General features: G+C 37.8%; 1 protein-coding gene across 2 annotated transcripts in view; it reads right to left on the minus strand.

The window, feature by feature from the left end:
* Window positions 1-687: 687 nt before the first annotated feature.
* Window positions 688-14660, minus strand: part of LOC124279217 (beta-galactosidase-1-like protein 2) — a 74087-nt gene continuing 60114 nt past the window's right edge. The window contains exons 14-18 of one of the 2 annotated variants that reach the window (XM_046715028.1): window positions 6230-6320; window positions 5165-5253; window positions 3952-4066; window positions 2993-3109; window positions 688-2443 (exon numbers count right to left, since the gene is read on the minus strand). In XM_046715028.1, the coding sequence (XP_046570984.1) occupies window positions 5192-5253; window positions 6230-6320 (153 nt within the window). In that variant the 3' untranslated portion in view covers window positions 688-2443; window positions 2993-3109; window positions 3952-4066; window positions 5165-5191. Of the gene's footprint in view, window positions 2444-2992; window positions 3110-3951; window positions 4067-5156; window positions 5254-6229; window positions 6321-14660 lie in introns of both variants that reach the window. The other variant, XM_046715024.1, reaches the window with a different exon arrangement.

Consider the following 14660-nt stretch of genomic DNA (forward strand, 5'->3'; position numbering starts at 1 on the left):
TGTGAAATTTCATCGTCAATAACACGTAATATACACAATCAACACCAAAAGGATCACACGCTAAGCTTCTGAATGCTTTTATCAGTGTTTACTCAAATAAATCACTTGTGTGAATAAATTCAGATTTTTGTCTCAAAAAATTGGAGTTTTTAAAAGAGAAATCGGACAGCAGATTTTGTATTTGAAAATCGGAGTAACTCCACCAAAATCGGAGAGGTTGGCATCTCTGTTTATGGTACACATCCTTTTGTTTATCCTGTCATTAACCTCATCTACAAGGCAGTTTATGAACAAGACTGTGATATTCTGATTGGACTATGCACAGACACGTTAGGCCAGCCAACATGACTCCAGTTTCCAGCCCAGGTCAGCAAGGGACTGGACTTTCATACTCAGTTATCTCCCTTGACTAAGGAAAACAAAATGCCACATGTAGTTAATAGTACATACTAACAGACTCTACGACAAGCAGTTTGTCTATTCATAATGCTGAACAACCCGAAAACAACCTAAAAATGGTGTGATACCACAATCACCCTATTCTACACGAAGGGGTCAATTTGAAATTCTAGGTTTGATTGAGCATAAGCTTGCTTTTCAGTGGTATTTTACCCACCAAATATTTCATGATTATATTTTGGAATTAACACAAATCATTGTTTCTACTCCTGCTTTTTTTTGTTTTTGGTTTCACATTTCTGTCTTAGTTGTTTTCACTAATAGCAATTGTCTACATCAACCAATTGTCTTTGATATAAGCAATTGTCTAAATCAATCAATTGTCTTTGATATAAGCAATTGTCTTCATCAACCAATTGTCTTTGATATAAGCAATTGTCTACATCAACCAATTGTCTTTGATATAAGCAATTGTCTACATCAACCAATTGTCTTTGATATAAGCAATTGTCTAAATCAATCAATTGTCTTTGATATAAGCAATTGTCTACATCAACCAATTGTCTTTGATATAAGCAATTATCTTCATCAACCAATTGTCTTTGATATAAGCAATTGTCTACATCAACCAATTGTCTTTGATATAAGCAATTGTCTACATCAACCAATTGTCTTTGATATAAGCAATTGTCTTCATCAACCAATTGTCTTTGATATAAGCAATTGTCTACATCAACCAATTGTCTTTGATATAAGCAACTGTCTAAATCAATCAATTGTCTTTGATATAAGCAATTGTCTACATCAACCAATTGTCTTTGATATAAGCAAATGTCTTCATCAACCAATTGTCTTTGATATAAGCAATTGTCTACATCAACCATTTGTCTTTGATATAAGAACTGTCTACATCAACTAATTGTCTTTGATATAAGCATTTGTCTACATCTACCAATTGTCTTTGATATAAGCAATTGTCTACATCTACTAATTGTCTTTGATATAAGCAATTGTCTACATCAACCAATTGTCTTTGATATAAGCAATTGTCTACATCTACTATTTGTTTCTGCTATACACAATGTTTCTATCTAAATATTTTCGACATTAGCAATTGTTCATACCTATCGATTGGGTTTAACATAAGCATCAGTTTATAACTCCGGTTGTGTTTCATACAAGTGATAGTTTATCATGAAATATATATACTATCACAGATTATAACTGGTTGCATAATTTTGTTCCTAGAAATGTAATAATTGTTCATGGAAACTAGGCACTGACTTGAATAAATACTGTAATTATAGAATATCAAGTCATATCACAGAGGGCAACACAAGAAATGGGCTTCACACATTGTACTCATGTAGGGAATCAAACCCATGTCTTCTGCATGACAGGCTAATGCTTTAACCACTCGGTTACCTCACGTCTCTAGGTATAGTATCAGAGTAAACGACAAACATCCTACCCATAATGCTCCTGTAGTAATGAATGATTGCTGTTGCTCAGATTTCAATTAATTACATATATTTTACAAGATCCAAGCATTCCATCATCCATGAAGCAGGTGCCCTGAAATTGTTCCCTTGTATAACACAATGTCCCAAGAAGATTATCACAGAGAAGCTGACATAGTTGGGGGCCTTCACCCTTCTACTACCAACCAGAATACCCCCACACCTTGAGGATAATGTTACCCCAGCTTAAATACCCAGAGGGTCCTGTGGCTTGGCCAAGTCCAAGCTAGTAGCCAGCTCTCAAATTTTGTGGCTTGGCCAAGTCCAAGCTAGTAGCCAGCTCTCAAATCTTGTGGCTTGGCCAAGTCCAAGCTAGTAGCTAGCCCTCAAATCTTGTGGCTTGGCCAAGTCCAAGCTAGTAGCCAGCTCTCAAATCTTGTGGCTTGTCCTGTCACATATTGACCTAGATGGGAGAACCCTTAGATGGTAGAACTGTTGAAGATGTTGCGATCTCCTCAACCGAGGTCCGGTGCACTCTGGAAGGTGATCTCAGGTGCTGGCTTGTGCAGCTCGAAGATCATGACCTGTAGGGCAAGTACATCATGTAGACATAATCCCAAGCTTGTGGACACAGTTTCAAGATCAACTGCAATTGTTCACATTTTGATCAGTGACTCATATTTCATTTCACAGCCAAAATACCCACAAAGATAATTTTTCCATATTTGTCTAGACAAACTGTAAACATCAATTCTGGACCATAAATGTGTATTGTTGTTTTACGGCAAACTAGCAATAATGGGAGTATCGACGAGAAATCCAGTGATCGACATCATGAGCACTGACTGTGATATGATGGAATGCCATCAATCAAGCCACCTGACCACTTAATTCATTCGCCTCTTATGACAAACATCCCAAATGCGATACTCATGCTGTTGATCACTGGATTGTCTGGTCCAGACTCAATTATTTACAGACAGCCGTCATATAGCTGGAATATTGCTAGTGCAGTGTAAAACTAAACTCACTCACAGTAAATGACAGCCAAAGAAGTTATGAAATTTGTTGTTTTAACTTTTCCTGTATGTGAATGCTGCTGAACAATTTTAACCAGGCTGTTCCAACTCTACCTGGTTTGTTCCAGTCTTTAGTAAGGGCGCTGGCACATACAGAGTCTTCTGGGGTCCAATGTTCCAGTACCGTCCGAGGTTGAAGCCGTTGATGAACACCACGCCCTTCTTCCAGCCCTGTACACAAACATTTTATATTTCTCGACTAAATATACACCAAGTTTTGCGAGTTCAAAATATATTAAATCAACTGTACAGTATTTTACACACAACACATGCCCAAATTATATTGTTATTATTTGGCATTAAGGTATTTGTCAGGTGGCTCCCTCCCAAACACCTGTCATCCCTGTAGCGTGTCATATAGACCAGGTACCCACTTCTCTAACACCTGTCATACCTGCATCAGGTGTCATCCCATCCTTAACACTTGTCATATCTTCAACAGGCAGGTGTCATACAGACTCGATGCTCCCATCCTTAACACCTGTCATACCTTCATCAGGTAAGTATCATATAGACCTTGCACCCCTCCCTAACACCAGTCATACCTTCATCAGGTAAGTATCATATAGACCTGGCACCCCCCTCCCTAACACCTGTCATACCTTCATCAGGTAAGTATCATATAGACCTGGCACCCCTTCCGTGACACCTGTCATACCTTCATCAGTTAAGTACCATATAGGCCTGGCACCCCTCCCCTGTGACACCTGTCATACCTTCATCAGGAAAGTATCATATAGACCTGGCACCCCTTCCCTAACACCTGTCATACCTTCATCAGGATAGTACCATACAAACCTGGCACTCCCTCCCTAACACCTGTCATACCTTCATCAGGTAAGTATCATATAGACCTGGCACTCCCTCCCTAACACCTGTCATACCTTCATCAGGTAAGTATCATATAGACCTGGCACCCCCTCTCTGACATCAGCTAAGTATCATATAGACCTGGCACCCCCTCCCTGACACATGTTCATGAGGAGGGTGTCAGGTGTCTGTAGGTGTCATACCTTCAGTAAGATATAGGTGTCCTTCGGCTCATCAGTAATTTTCAGCTCAGCCCTGTACATGCAGGGCGTGTTGACCTGCACCTCGAACGTCTTCCACTCACTCGACCTTGACAACCTATACACAGACAGGTTTGATAAGCTGGATGCATGGAAAATACATAGTGAAGAGAAGCATTCTATTTAATGGTTTCTTATCACATTTGTACATGGCTACCATCTATATTTAATATTCATAGGAAAAAGGGGCACCTTTAGAAATTTCTCAACTGATGTTTATAACTGCATATCATTCTCCTTGCTAGGAGCTAATATATTCCCATATACTCAGGTACAAAAGTTGTACACACCTGTCCAGGTTCATGAGGTCTGACTGTACTCACCTGTCCTGTCTCTAAGTTAATAAGGTCTGAATGTACTCACCTGTCTCTGTTACTGAGGTAAACTGTACTCACCTGTCTGGTAAATGACTGTACACACCTGTCCTGGTTAATGAGGTCTGAATGTACTCACCTGTCTCTGTTACTGAGGTAAACTGTAATCACCTGTCTGGTAAATGACTGTACACACCTGTCCTGGTTAATGAGGTCTGAATGTACTCACCTGTCCCTGTTACTGAGGTAAACTATACTCACCTGTCCTGGTAATTAATTGTACACACCTGTCCAGGTTAACAAGGTTTGACTGTACTCACCTGTCCCTGTTAATGAGGTCAGACTGTACTCACCTGTTCCTGTTACTGAGGTCAGATTGTGCACACCTGTCCTGGTAAATGATTGTACACACCTGTCCAGGTTAATGAGGTATGACTGTACACACCTGTCCTGGTTAATGAGGTATGACTGTACACACCTGTCCCAGTTACTGAGGTAAACTGTACTCACCTGTCTGGTAAATGACTGTACACACCTGTCCTGGTTAATGAGGTCTGAATGTACTCACCTGTCCCTGTTACTGAGGTCAGACTGTAGTACTCACCTGTCCGACTGAGGTCTGACTGTACTCACCTGTCCTGGTTAATGAGGTTTGACTGTACTCACCTGTCCTGGTTAATGAGGTTTGACTGTACTCACCTGTCCCTGTTACTGAGGTCAGACTGTACTCACCTGTCCAGGTAAAGGTCAGACTGTACTCAACCTGTCTGTTACTGAGGTCTGACTAAACCTGTCCCTGTTACACCTGCCATAGTAAACAAGTTCTGTACTCACCTGTCAACCTGTCTCTGTTAAACTTGCTAAATTACTCAGGGGAAGATTTTCCAATTTTCCAGCTTCCTTTCATCCAGGTAGACGTCCCCCCTCAGTCCTACAAACACACATTACAACATATTACACACTTTACAGGATGGTTAGTATTATTGCATATTCTCTTTGTTCTAACTGAGGAAAATATATGGAATATAACAGAAATAGAACAAAAATCATAAAAACATAATGTTCAAAATATCATTATTCCAAATTAACATTACATTTACATATCTTGACTCACCTTACACTGTAATGACTCTCCCTACACTGAAGTAATTCATCCTACACTGCAGTAACTCATCCTACACTGTAGTAACTCACCCTACACCGAAAGTGACTCACCCTACACTGTAGTAACTAACCCTACACTGTAGTAACTCACCCTACACTGTAGTAACTCACCCTACACTGTAGTAACTAACCCTACACTGAAGTGACTCACCCTACACTAAAGTAACACATCCTACACTGTAGTAACTCACCCTACACTGAAGTGACTCACCCTTCACTGTAGTAACTCACCCTACACTGAAGTGACTCACCCTACACTAAAGTAACACATCCTACACTGTAGTAACTCACCCTACACTGAAGTGACTCACCCTACACTGTAGTAACTCACCCTACACTAAAGTAACTCATCCTACACTGTAGTAACTCACCCTACACTGTAGTAACTCATCCTACACTGTAGTTAACATACACTAAAGTGAGTCACCCTACACTGAAGTGACTCACCCTACACTGAAGTAATTCATCCTACACTGTAGTTAACATACACTAAAGTGAGTCACACTACACTGTAGTATCTCACCCTACACTGTAGTAACTCACCCTACACTGAAGTGATTCACCCTACACTGTAGTAACTAACCCTACACTGAAGTGACTAACCATACACTGTAGTAACTGATCCTACACTGAAGTAACTCATCCTACACTGAAGTAACTCAACCTACACTGAAGTGACTCACCCTTCACTGTAGTAACTCACCCTACACTGTAGTAACTCACCCTACACTGTAGAAACTCACCTTTGCGCTGTGTGTTAAGGATCTCTGACCCAGCCAGTATGTAATTAACTCGCCCCAGGTTTTCCACAACAATGTCCAGTACAGTGTTTGCCTGAAACACAAATACGCTGTTAGTGTATATGGCAATTGCAAAATTATCTACGATGTTCAGCTGGTCAAATCGCTTAAGTTGAATGTTTTTGCTACGCGTTCGGTTTTAAATAACATTTAGAGCTATTACAGTCAGGCCGCTCTAGTCCGGACCCGGATAATCCGATTCCCGCGATATCCGAACGGTAGCTGGCTGTAACCAATCTTGTTTACTATGTAAACTCATTAACTGTTGATTCATTAATCCGGTGCTTCACTCTCCGGATCCGAATGTTAATTAGCGGTAATGGATTAGCTAATTACACTTGGGTTTGCTTCATTAATCCAGCTGTACATCAAAAAGGTTCAGATAATCACCTTACCTCGTGAGCACCATTGATTACCGCTGATCTTCATCGGTAAACTTCAATGGTAATTGATAAGTGAGGTGACACTTCTGAGTTGAACATGTCGTTAGTTTGTGATTTTATTCAGATAATAGGTCTCACTTGTGCAAACGCAACTGGCCCCATCAAAATATGTATACGTTCTTATGTTTTTGTCTTGATATATGGAAGGGAAGTTACTCTACTGTAGTGGTGTGCATAATGGTTCGTTTAAGTAGGGGGCGGCGGGGTAGCCTAGTGGTTAAAGCGTTGGCTCGTCAAGCCGAAGACCCGGGTTCGAATCGGCGTAAAACCAAACTCAGTCAGTCAGTCGTTTCAGTAGTCTGTACGTTGTGAAAAACGGAAGCGTTCGGATTAACGCGGCCTGACTGTATACAGATTTTCCAACACAGTATGTTTATCTCCATTTTACCACGTTATTAAGATTTATCAAAAAAATACATACAGTGTTGGAAAATCAGAGGTATATAACATGATCTTATACCTCTAAATGACTTTGATTAACCAATCACAATCCAGAATTTGCTTCAGTCATGGTAGAATGTTTGCTATCCTCCTTCATCAAGCACCTTGTATACACAGTAGTGTTGGGAATTGGTTGAAATCTCACAATTGATGATTGGTTCAATACCAACGACCAATCATTGAAAAAACTTGGTTAGCGTTTTTTTTTAGATTTTCCTATTCAGGTTGTAGTTGCAGATAAGTATAAAGAAAAAACATTTGGTTCTCTGTTGTTGTTTTTTGTTTGATTTAGAAACTGCACAAATTACATTTGCAGATTTCACATCCAGTGTAAAATGATTCAGTTCCAGTGTAACATAAACTTCCCAGATTCTTCAAGAAATATTCAGTCATGACTTTTCAGAAAGTGAAGTGAGTTTTCTAAGAATTAAACATGTTTTCCGGCCCTGACAACGTCCTAGATATGTTCCATCATCAAGTATTTCAAACTCTATTACAGCCGTTCCAAAATCGTTTGTGTTCGATTGTGAGAAAATGTGATCGATTGCTTGGTTGTTTGGCCACTGTGACCAATCTTCGATAATTTCAGTTAATCGGAGCACCACTAATACACAGCCCTCTGTGTATATAGTGAGTGAGTTGGGTCCTGCTTTTAACACTATTCCAGTAACTGTCACATCAACCTTATGTGGGAGGAGGTATTAGGGAGAATATGGTATTAACGTAACATAATGGTGTTATCATCCAATTGTGGTTTGCAGAGGAGATATCGTTTGGGTAAGTTTTGAGCTAATTTCTGATTGGTCAATAGTTTTGGACTACTTTCATCTCCCTTACACTACAAAAATGACTTGGTTTCCTGAAATCTGGAAACCATCCGTATACTGGGTAAACGGGGAATCCCAGTTGTTTCCATTCACTGAAACTGAGTAACTGAGTTTCCAACTAGATTCCATTTTGGATTCTTTGATTTTTGCATTTCAGTAAATGGAAACCAACAAGAAACTAAGGTTATAGGTTTCTTGTTGGTTTCCATTCCTGGAATTTGCAATTGAAGGTTTCATGGAATGGAAACCAACATAAAACCAGAAAATGTAGTTTCATGTTGGTTTCCTGAGCACTGTTTTGAACTGAGTAACTTCAAATTTGCAAGTATTTGGCATGAAGTTGACCATCCTGGCATCCAGTTGGTATCCATTCATTGAAACTGGGTAACCTAGTTTCCTAATAGAATCCATAATGGATACTGTAAACTTATAGTTCCCGGTAATGGAAACCAACAAGAAACTATGGTCATGTGTATACTGTTGGTTTCAACTCCTGAAACTTAGTTTCGAAGATGAACTACTTTCATATCATATTACATTATCAGTAATTGCGTAGAATAAATATGAGGTCTTAAAATTCAAAATGAATATGTCTGCAGATTTACATTTGAAAGAGTACGTAATTTGTAAGATTGCTTAGATGAACAAGAAGAAAGGTTACCCCAAATAGTTGTTGACACATTGGTCAACCATATATTTACCTGTTTTTTGTTGAACCAAGATGTTGAGTGTGTGGAAAGAACTGATATTGTGGGACACCAAATCACTATACTGTTATAATTTTGATATATATGACACATATAGTGTTTCACTTGTGTTCGACAATAACTGTGAAGTCTGACAAGCTTAGATGAACAATCCTCAGTTATCAAATTTTATCATTTATTACAATCTTAATTGTTATTAAATACCAATTATTTATCGTCATTTCATATCATGGGGAATTTTGAAAATCGAAATAGATGGATGATATTCTACGATGAGTAACAATTTTCACTGTAGTAATGAAAAAGCTTAAACGTCAAAAAGTGAAATTTGAGGGAAAACTCGGTTTAATTATTTTTGCTTTAGAATGTGAAAGAGTATAAGCATTTAGGAAGTTTAGTATAATTATATTCAAACAATTGTCAATCCGGTACATACATTACGGATTTCTCAATAACTAGAATATCAGGGAATTGTACTATGAATTGAGGTTGTGAGTAATGTTTACCATTAAAAGCATTTAAAGTTAGTATAAGCTTTGACAGTGAGTTTAAGTACTTGACAAACAATCAGTGTCATGTCATTTGTATGTCGAGGTCTGTGTGTCGGCTTCCTTGGGGTTGTCTCGTCTTAACGGGCACCTATTATCAAAATTGAATTGCTGTAGAAGTAATGAGTCGGTAATCCGTGGGCACGCGCGAACTCATGACATTTTATAAAAGCAATGTTTTTATGTACTGAAGTGGTCATTTTTGTCTTTTATGTCTTGAAATCACAACCAAATTGGGTCAGATAATGTTTTCATACCTGCCAATCGAAAAGGGATTAGGTATTTGTTATTACCCACAATGCCCCTACACACAATTGCCGCCATTTTGTCACTTGAACTCATGAGAAGTTGTTTTGAAAGTGGGCCAAAGTGTCTCCCGTTTTTAACACAACAAGGAACCCAGCACAATGAATTATTCCTTCGATTGTCCATGTTATCTGAATCAAAATGGCAATGCGAGTTACACTAGAAGCTTTGGAGGCTCGGGTACGTGAAAACTTGAAAACAGGAGCAGTCGTCGATCGCGGAGGGAGAAAGGGAACATTCAACGACCATGTCAGGTACAGTGTAAACTTCTTGAATTAAGCAATAGCTCATGTTATGTGTAACGTTTAATGTTCATACGTAGCAAGGACAATAAATATGAAATTAAAGTTATAGACTTGATGGAACTCGATAAGCAATTGCGTGTCGAAATGTTGGCAAGAGATATGGCTTCCTTTACTTAGTCAACTCAAGAACTCGATTGTGATTTCGATCAGGTCACATATGACTAAATGGTTCATTATCGTAATGTATGAAATATTGTCTTTGCAAGAACAATATGAACCACAAATATATCCAGCAATGTCACGACTCAAGATAACTTCCAAACGTATTTAGAAGTATTCAATATTATTGCAAGAAATCCAATGATTGGAAGTTCTATTTTAAAGTTTGTTATTGAAAATTGCTTTTGATATTTGTACCACTGAAAACAATTCAGTGGGGGATGGTGAGTCATTTTGCATTTATAGGAATTCTCTGACCAGATTTAGTGCATGGTTAGAGTGAAGTTTCAAAATTCTTTGTCTAGTTATTAGAGTTACAAGATAGCCTATGACAAAAAAATCGACAATATTTTTCAGCCAACTTTTAAGACGATATTTATCAAGATACTATAGTGCTGCTGAGTGGATAAATTGTCAACACAATATTTTTGGAAACTGTTTTTTAAAAGGTTTTCAAGTCAGTATAGGATAGATTACTGATGTATGAGGTAATTTAAGTTAATCATCTGATGTAAACAATTTTACACTTAGAATGTCAAGATATTTAACTCTGAATGAAGAGATGTGGATTTTGTTAGATCCACAAAAGAAGTTTGCAAAGAAAGTTGGATATATAGAACGTTTAATAGGATATGTTGGGGATACATTGATGTACATTGTCAACCTAAAATTATATGAACTTGTTAATTTTGCTTCTTTTGATATTAGCATATCTACACCTTGCAAATTGATATTTATTCTTCTATTTTCATGCCTTATTGTTATCAGAGTACAATATCACTTAGAAAGTTCCTGATTTTTCCCTTAATTTCTATATTTCCAGCATTCCATTGGGGCAGTGTTGGAAAAACTAAAGATGACTAACTGATCTTGACCTGCAACAGGTATGTATAATCCAAACCCTTCAGTAAATGATGTACATAAAATTATCCAAATAATGTAAATCCTATGAATCAGAAAAATACATAAAAATTACACAACCACTATTTTCGTAACTTCCAACTGGAAATATTTTCCACTTATACACATCTCCTTTCAGAAGCAGTTTGGCGGTTTTGGACAAACAAGAGGGTTCGTTCACCTAGAAGACAAAGAAGTGGGAAAGCAGAGGCCTTTGTCCGCAAAGAACAACAAAAGATTCAGATGTGTAAGTAAATTCTAACCGTTCTCAATTCTAATCTTACACAGGTTAAATTTAAGGAAAACCTTATTTGAAACAAAATCAAGTTAATGTAATTTCTTGAAAATGTACACTGATATTCCAAAGAACTTTCAAAATAACCACTGTTTAATACGTGCAATGTGTAATTAGAAATATGCAGCTAAAAGAGTTTTAAATAGTACATAGTAAAGCGCCAATGTACATTATGGTTTGGTCTGGACATATTTCACCTTGCACACATCAATTAACAATTTATTAACAATACCCCACTAAATAGTAGCTGCAAACACATTGTCAATAGCAGTATGAGATATTAGTTATGGAGGTCCGCCTATGACCCCATTCAATTTCTTGTCTGCCAGAATGACCCCACATTAATTTTTTTTAAAACCCAAATATTTCTTTCCACATTATTTTCAGAATAATGGATAATTTGTATTTCTATAAATATAATATCAAAGCATAATGCATGTAACATTCAGAAAATAAGTAATCGCACTGGAAACCAGCCGGAAATGGTGCAAAATGCAGTTTCAGTTTTCATGGAAACCACAATGAAACTATAGGAAACGACATGGAAACCAACTGGAAATGGTGGTTTCCATGTCGTTTCTTCTCAGTTTCAGTGTTCCGGAAACCAACTTATTTTTGTAGTGTTAGCTGTAAACAAAGATGGCCTCCACAATTAAATTATTTTTGTTCATGTTTTGTTCTAATGACATAAAAGTTTACTTAAAATGCCATCAAAAATGGTGAAATGCATGCATTGCAGAATTTATAGCAATAAATGTTAGCACTTCTTTTTTATGTGCTTGTTTTTATGATGTAATGGTGTAACTCGTTACCTCTTCTATCACTCTTGTTCACTTGGATGTATTCATACGCAAGTCTCCAAATGAACTTGTTACAGGTGACGTTTTGTTTTCAATTTCTTTTAAACAACAAAGTAAGTATGACATTGGATGATAAATAGAATCTCACCCTCGTGTCTTTTGATGTCAAATATATCTTGTGTTGATATATTTGACATCAAAAGACACGAGGGTGAGATTCTCTATATCCAGCATCCCACAGATCAGTGAGCATTCACACAGCATCTTGATATGGATACATAACCATTAGTCCCTGTTCAAAGGGTAGGCTAGTGGTAGAAGCATCTACACATCACACAGAAAGGCCAGGTTTGATTCCCCCCAAAAGGTACAATGTGTGAAAGCCCATATGAGTTAGTTAGTATGGATTTACGCCGCTTTTAGCAATATTCCAGCAATATCACGGCGGGGGACACCAGAAATGGGCTTCACACATTTTATCCATTTTGGGAATCGAACCCGGGTCTGCCATGTCACAAGCAACACTTTAACCACTAGGCTACCCCACTGCCGCCGAAAGCCCATTTGAAAGCCCCCACTGGATATTGCTGGGTAAAACTTACCTAAATCGAAAGTTTGGTATGTGGCAACAGCCAAATGCAACAATTCTGGCAGTCATTCATTACTTTATGTGATCAAGTCAGACTCCTACGTTGAATTAATAATTAACTGATATACTGAACAAATAAGTAAGGGATCATAAATGTTCTGAGGGATATTTTTATGAAATGGTTTGTTCTATCTTCACCACAGATAAAAAATCCCCAAAATATTTAAGATCCATAACCATTTAGCCATAGATCCAGGATAGGATTGGTCTTCAGTAACCCATGTTACCCCTCATACAAGACCCTCACACAACTGTATCTCTGGATGTTACCACTCCTAGAGACCCTCACAAAAAATATATCATAATCTGTATTACCCCTCCTATAGACCCTCACATAAAATGTATCATCATCTATATTACCCCTCCTATAGACCCTCACGCAACCATATTTTCAGACGCTACCACTCCTAAAGACCCTCACACAATGATTTGTTTGAGTGGCATTCTAGAAGTTGGTGGTATAGAGATGACAAGACTTTATGGATGTTCAACTTCTTTATTTTAAAAATGGCAACGTTTCGGTTGTTTTCGTTGAAAACGGTATAAGAATCTATACCGAAACGTCGCCATTGTTAAAATGAAGAAGTTGAACATCCATAAAGTCTTGTCATCACCTTCACACAAGATGTATCATCATCTATGTTACAGTATTATAAACTATGCATCCCTTTGCAGAGAACTCTACAAAAGAAACAAAAAAAACCCCAGTACCCCTCATTCAGACCCTCCCAGACAGAGCCTCATGTATCTGTAGTGACCCATAAGCTTATTGATTCTATATGCACGACACATCTCCTCCCCACTCTAGAGCCTCACTCCACTGTATTGCACCACAGCTAGTCAGGCTATTTAGCATATATTTCCCCGCTGAACAGTGGGTCAGGCTCAGTCGTGTGGTTACTTCGATATACTTGCATAGTTACTTGTCATGGGTTCAGTCCGAGGATGCAGCTGACTTACAGATGAAGAGGAGACGGGTTCCAAGCCCCGTGGTACAACCACTGACGCTATCCTGACACCATTTTTGGGTCTAAATCGTTTGAAAATGTGTCAAATTTTAAACAACAGTGGGCAAAACTAGGAATACTGTGTTCAAGTCTCTATTTTGCAAAACATTTTTTGCATGTAAATATTTTTACTTTTACCAATTTTGTCTCCATACAAGAAACAAAAAGATGATATTTTCCAAACACATTTAGATCAAGTGGCACGACAAATTGGATGTTTTTGAGTTGTACAGAAAGTAAAATGTCAATTTCTCACTGATGTTACAATCAATTGCCTAAAATATTACCACTGAGAAAATTGGGAGTTAATTCACTCAAGTTATCACTTATAAATTTCAGATAAATAGTTTTTCATCATTGAGCATTTTTTTGTTTGTTTATTTGTCAAACGCTGCACTCAGCAATACTCCAATTATATGCAAATCAATAATATTTAAATCATTGAGTGTGGACCAGACAATCCAATGATTGATGTCATGAACATTGATCTACGCAATCATGAATCAACTGAGTCAGTGAGTCTGGCCACTCGATATCATTAATTCTCTCTTAGGGCAAATAAAAAAATGTTGTGGTTACGATTACACCTCTTTAAAATTTAGGGTAGGTAGGTAAGAATTTTTATATTTTTTTTATACATATTATATTCAGAAGTAAACTACAAACTAATGACACATGTATCAATGTGTAATTGTTTATTCAATCAAGCTTGCGGCCATCATGACAAATTTTTCTATCAGAATGACCGATATCTGTGTGTGCCGTGAAAAAACAATGGTATCTGAAAGCTTATTTTATTCAGTCCGCTTAAAAAAAATAGGGGCAGGACCAGAATTCAAGGGTCAGTCGGGTAATCGGAACCAGAACATTCTTTTCTTAGGCCTTACGACAAGCATGGGTTGTTGAAGACCAATTCTAACCCGGATCTTCAGTGGCCTCTAAGTATGTAATAATCTTAATGTTACCATTGTTGTTGTGAGACAACAG

Source organism: Haliotis rubra, unplaced genomic scaffold (assembly GCF_003918875.1).
Source record: "Haliotis rubra isolate DU_JTF1 unplaced genomic scaffold, ASM391887v1 Scf248, whole genome shotgun sequence".
Taxonomy (NCBI): Eukaryota; Metazoa; Mollusca; class Gastropoda; order Lepetellida; family Haliotidae; genus Haliotis; species Haliotis rubra.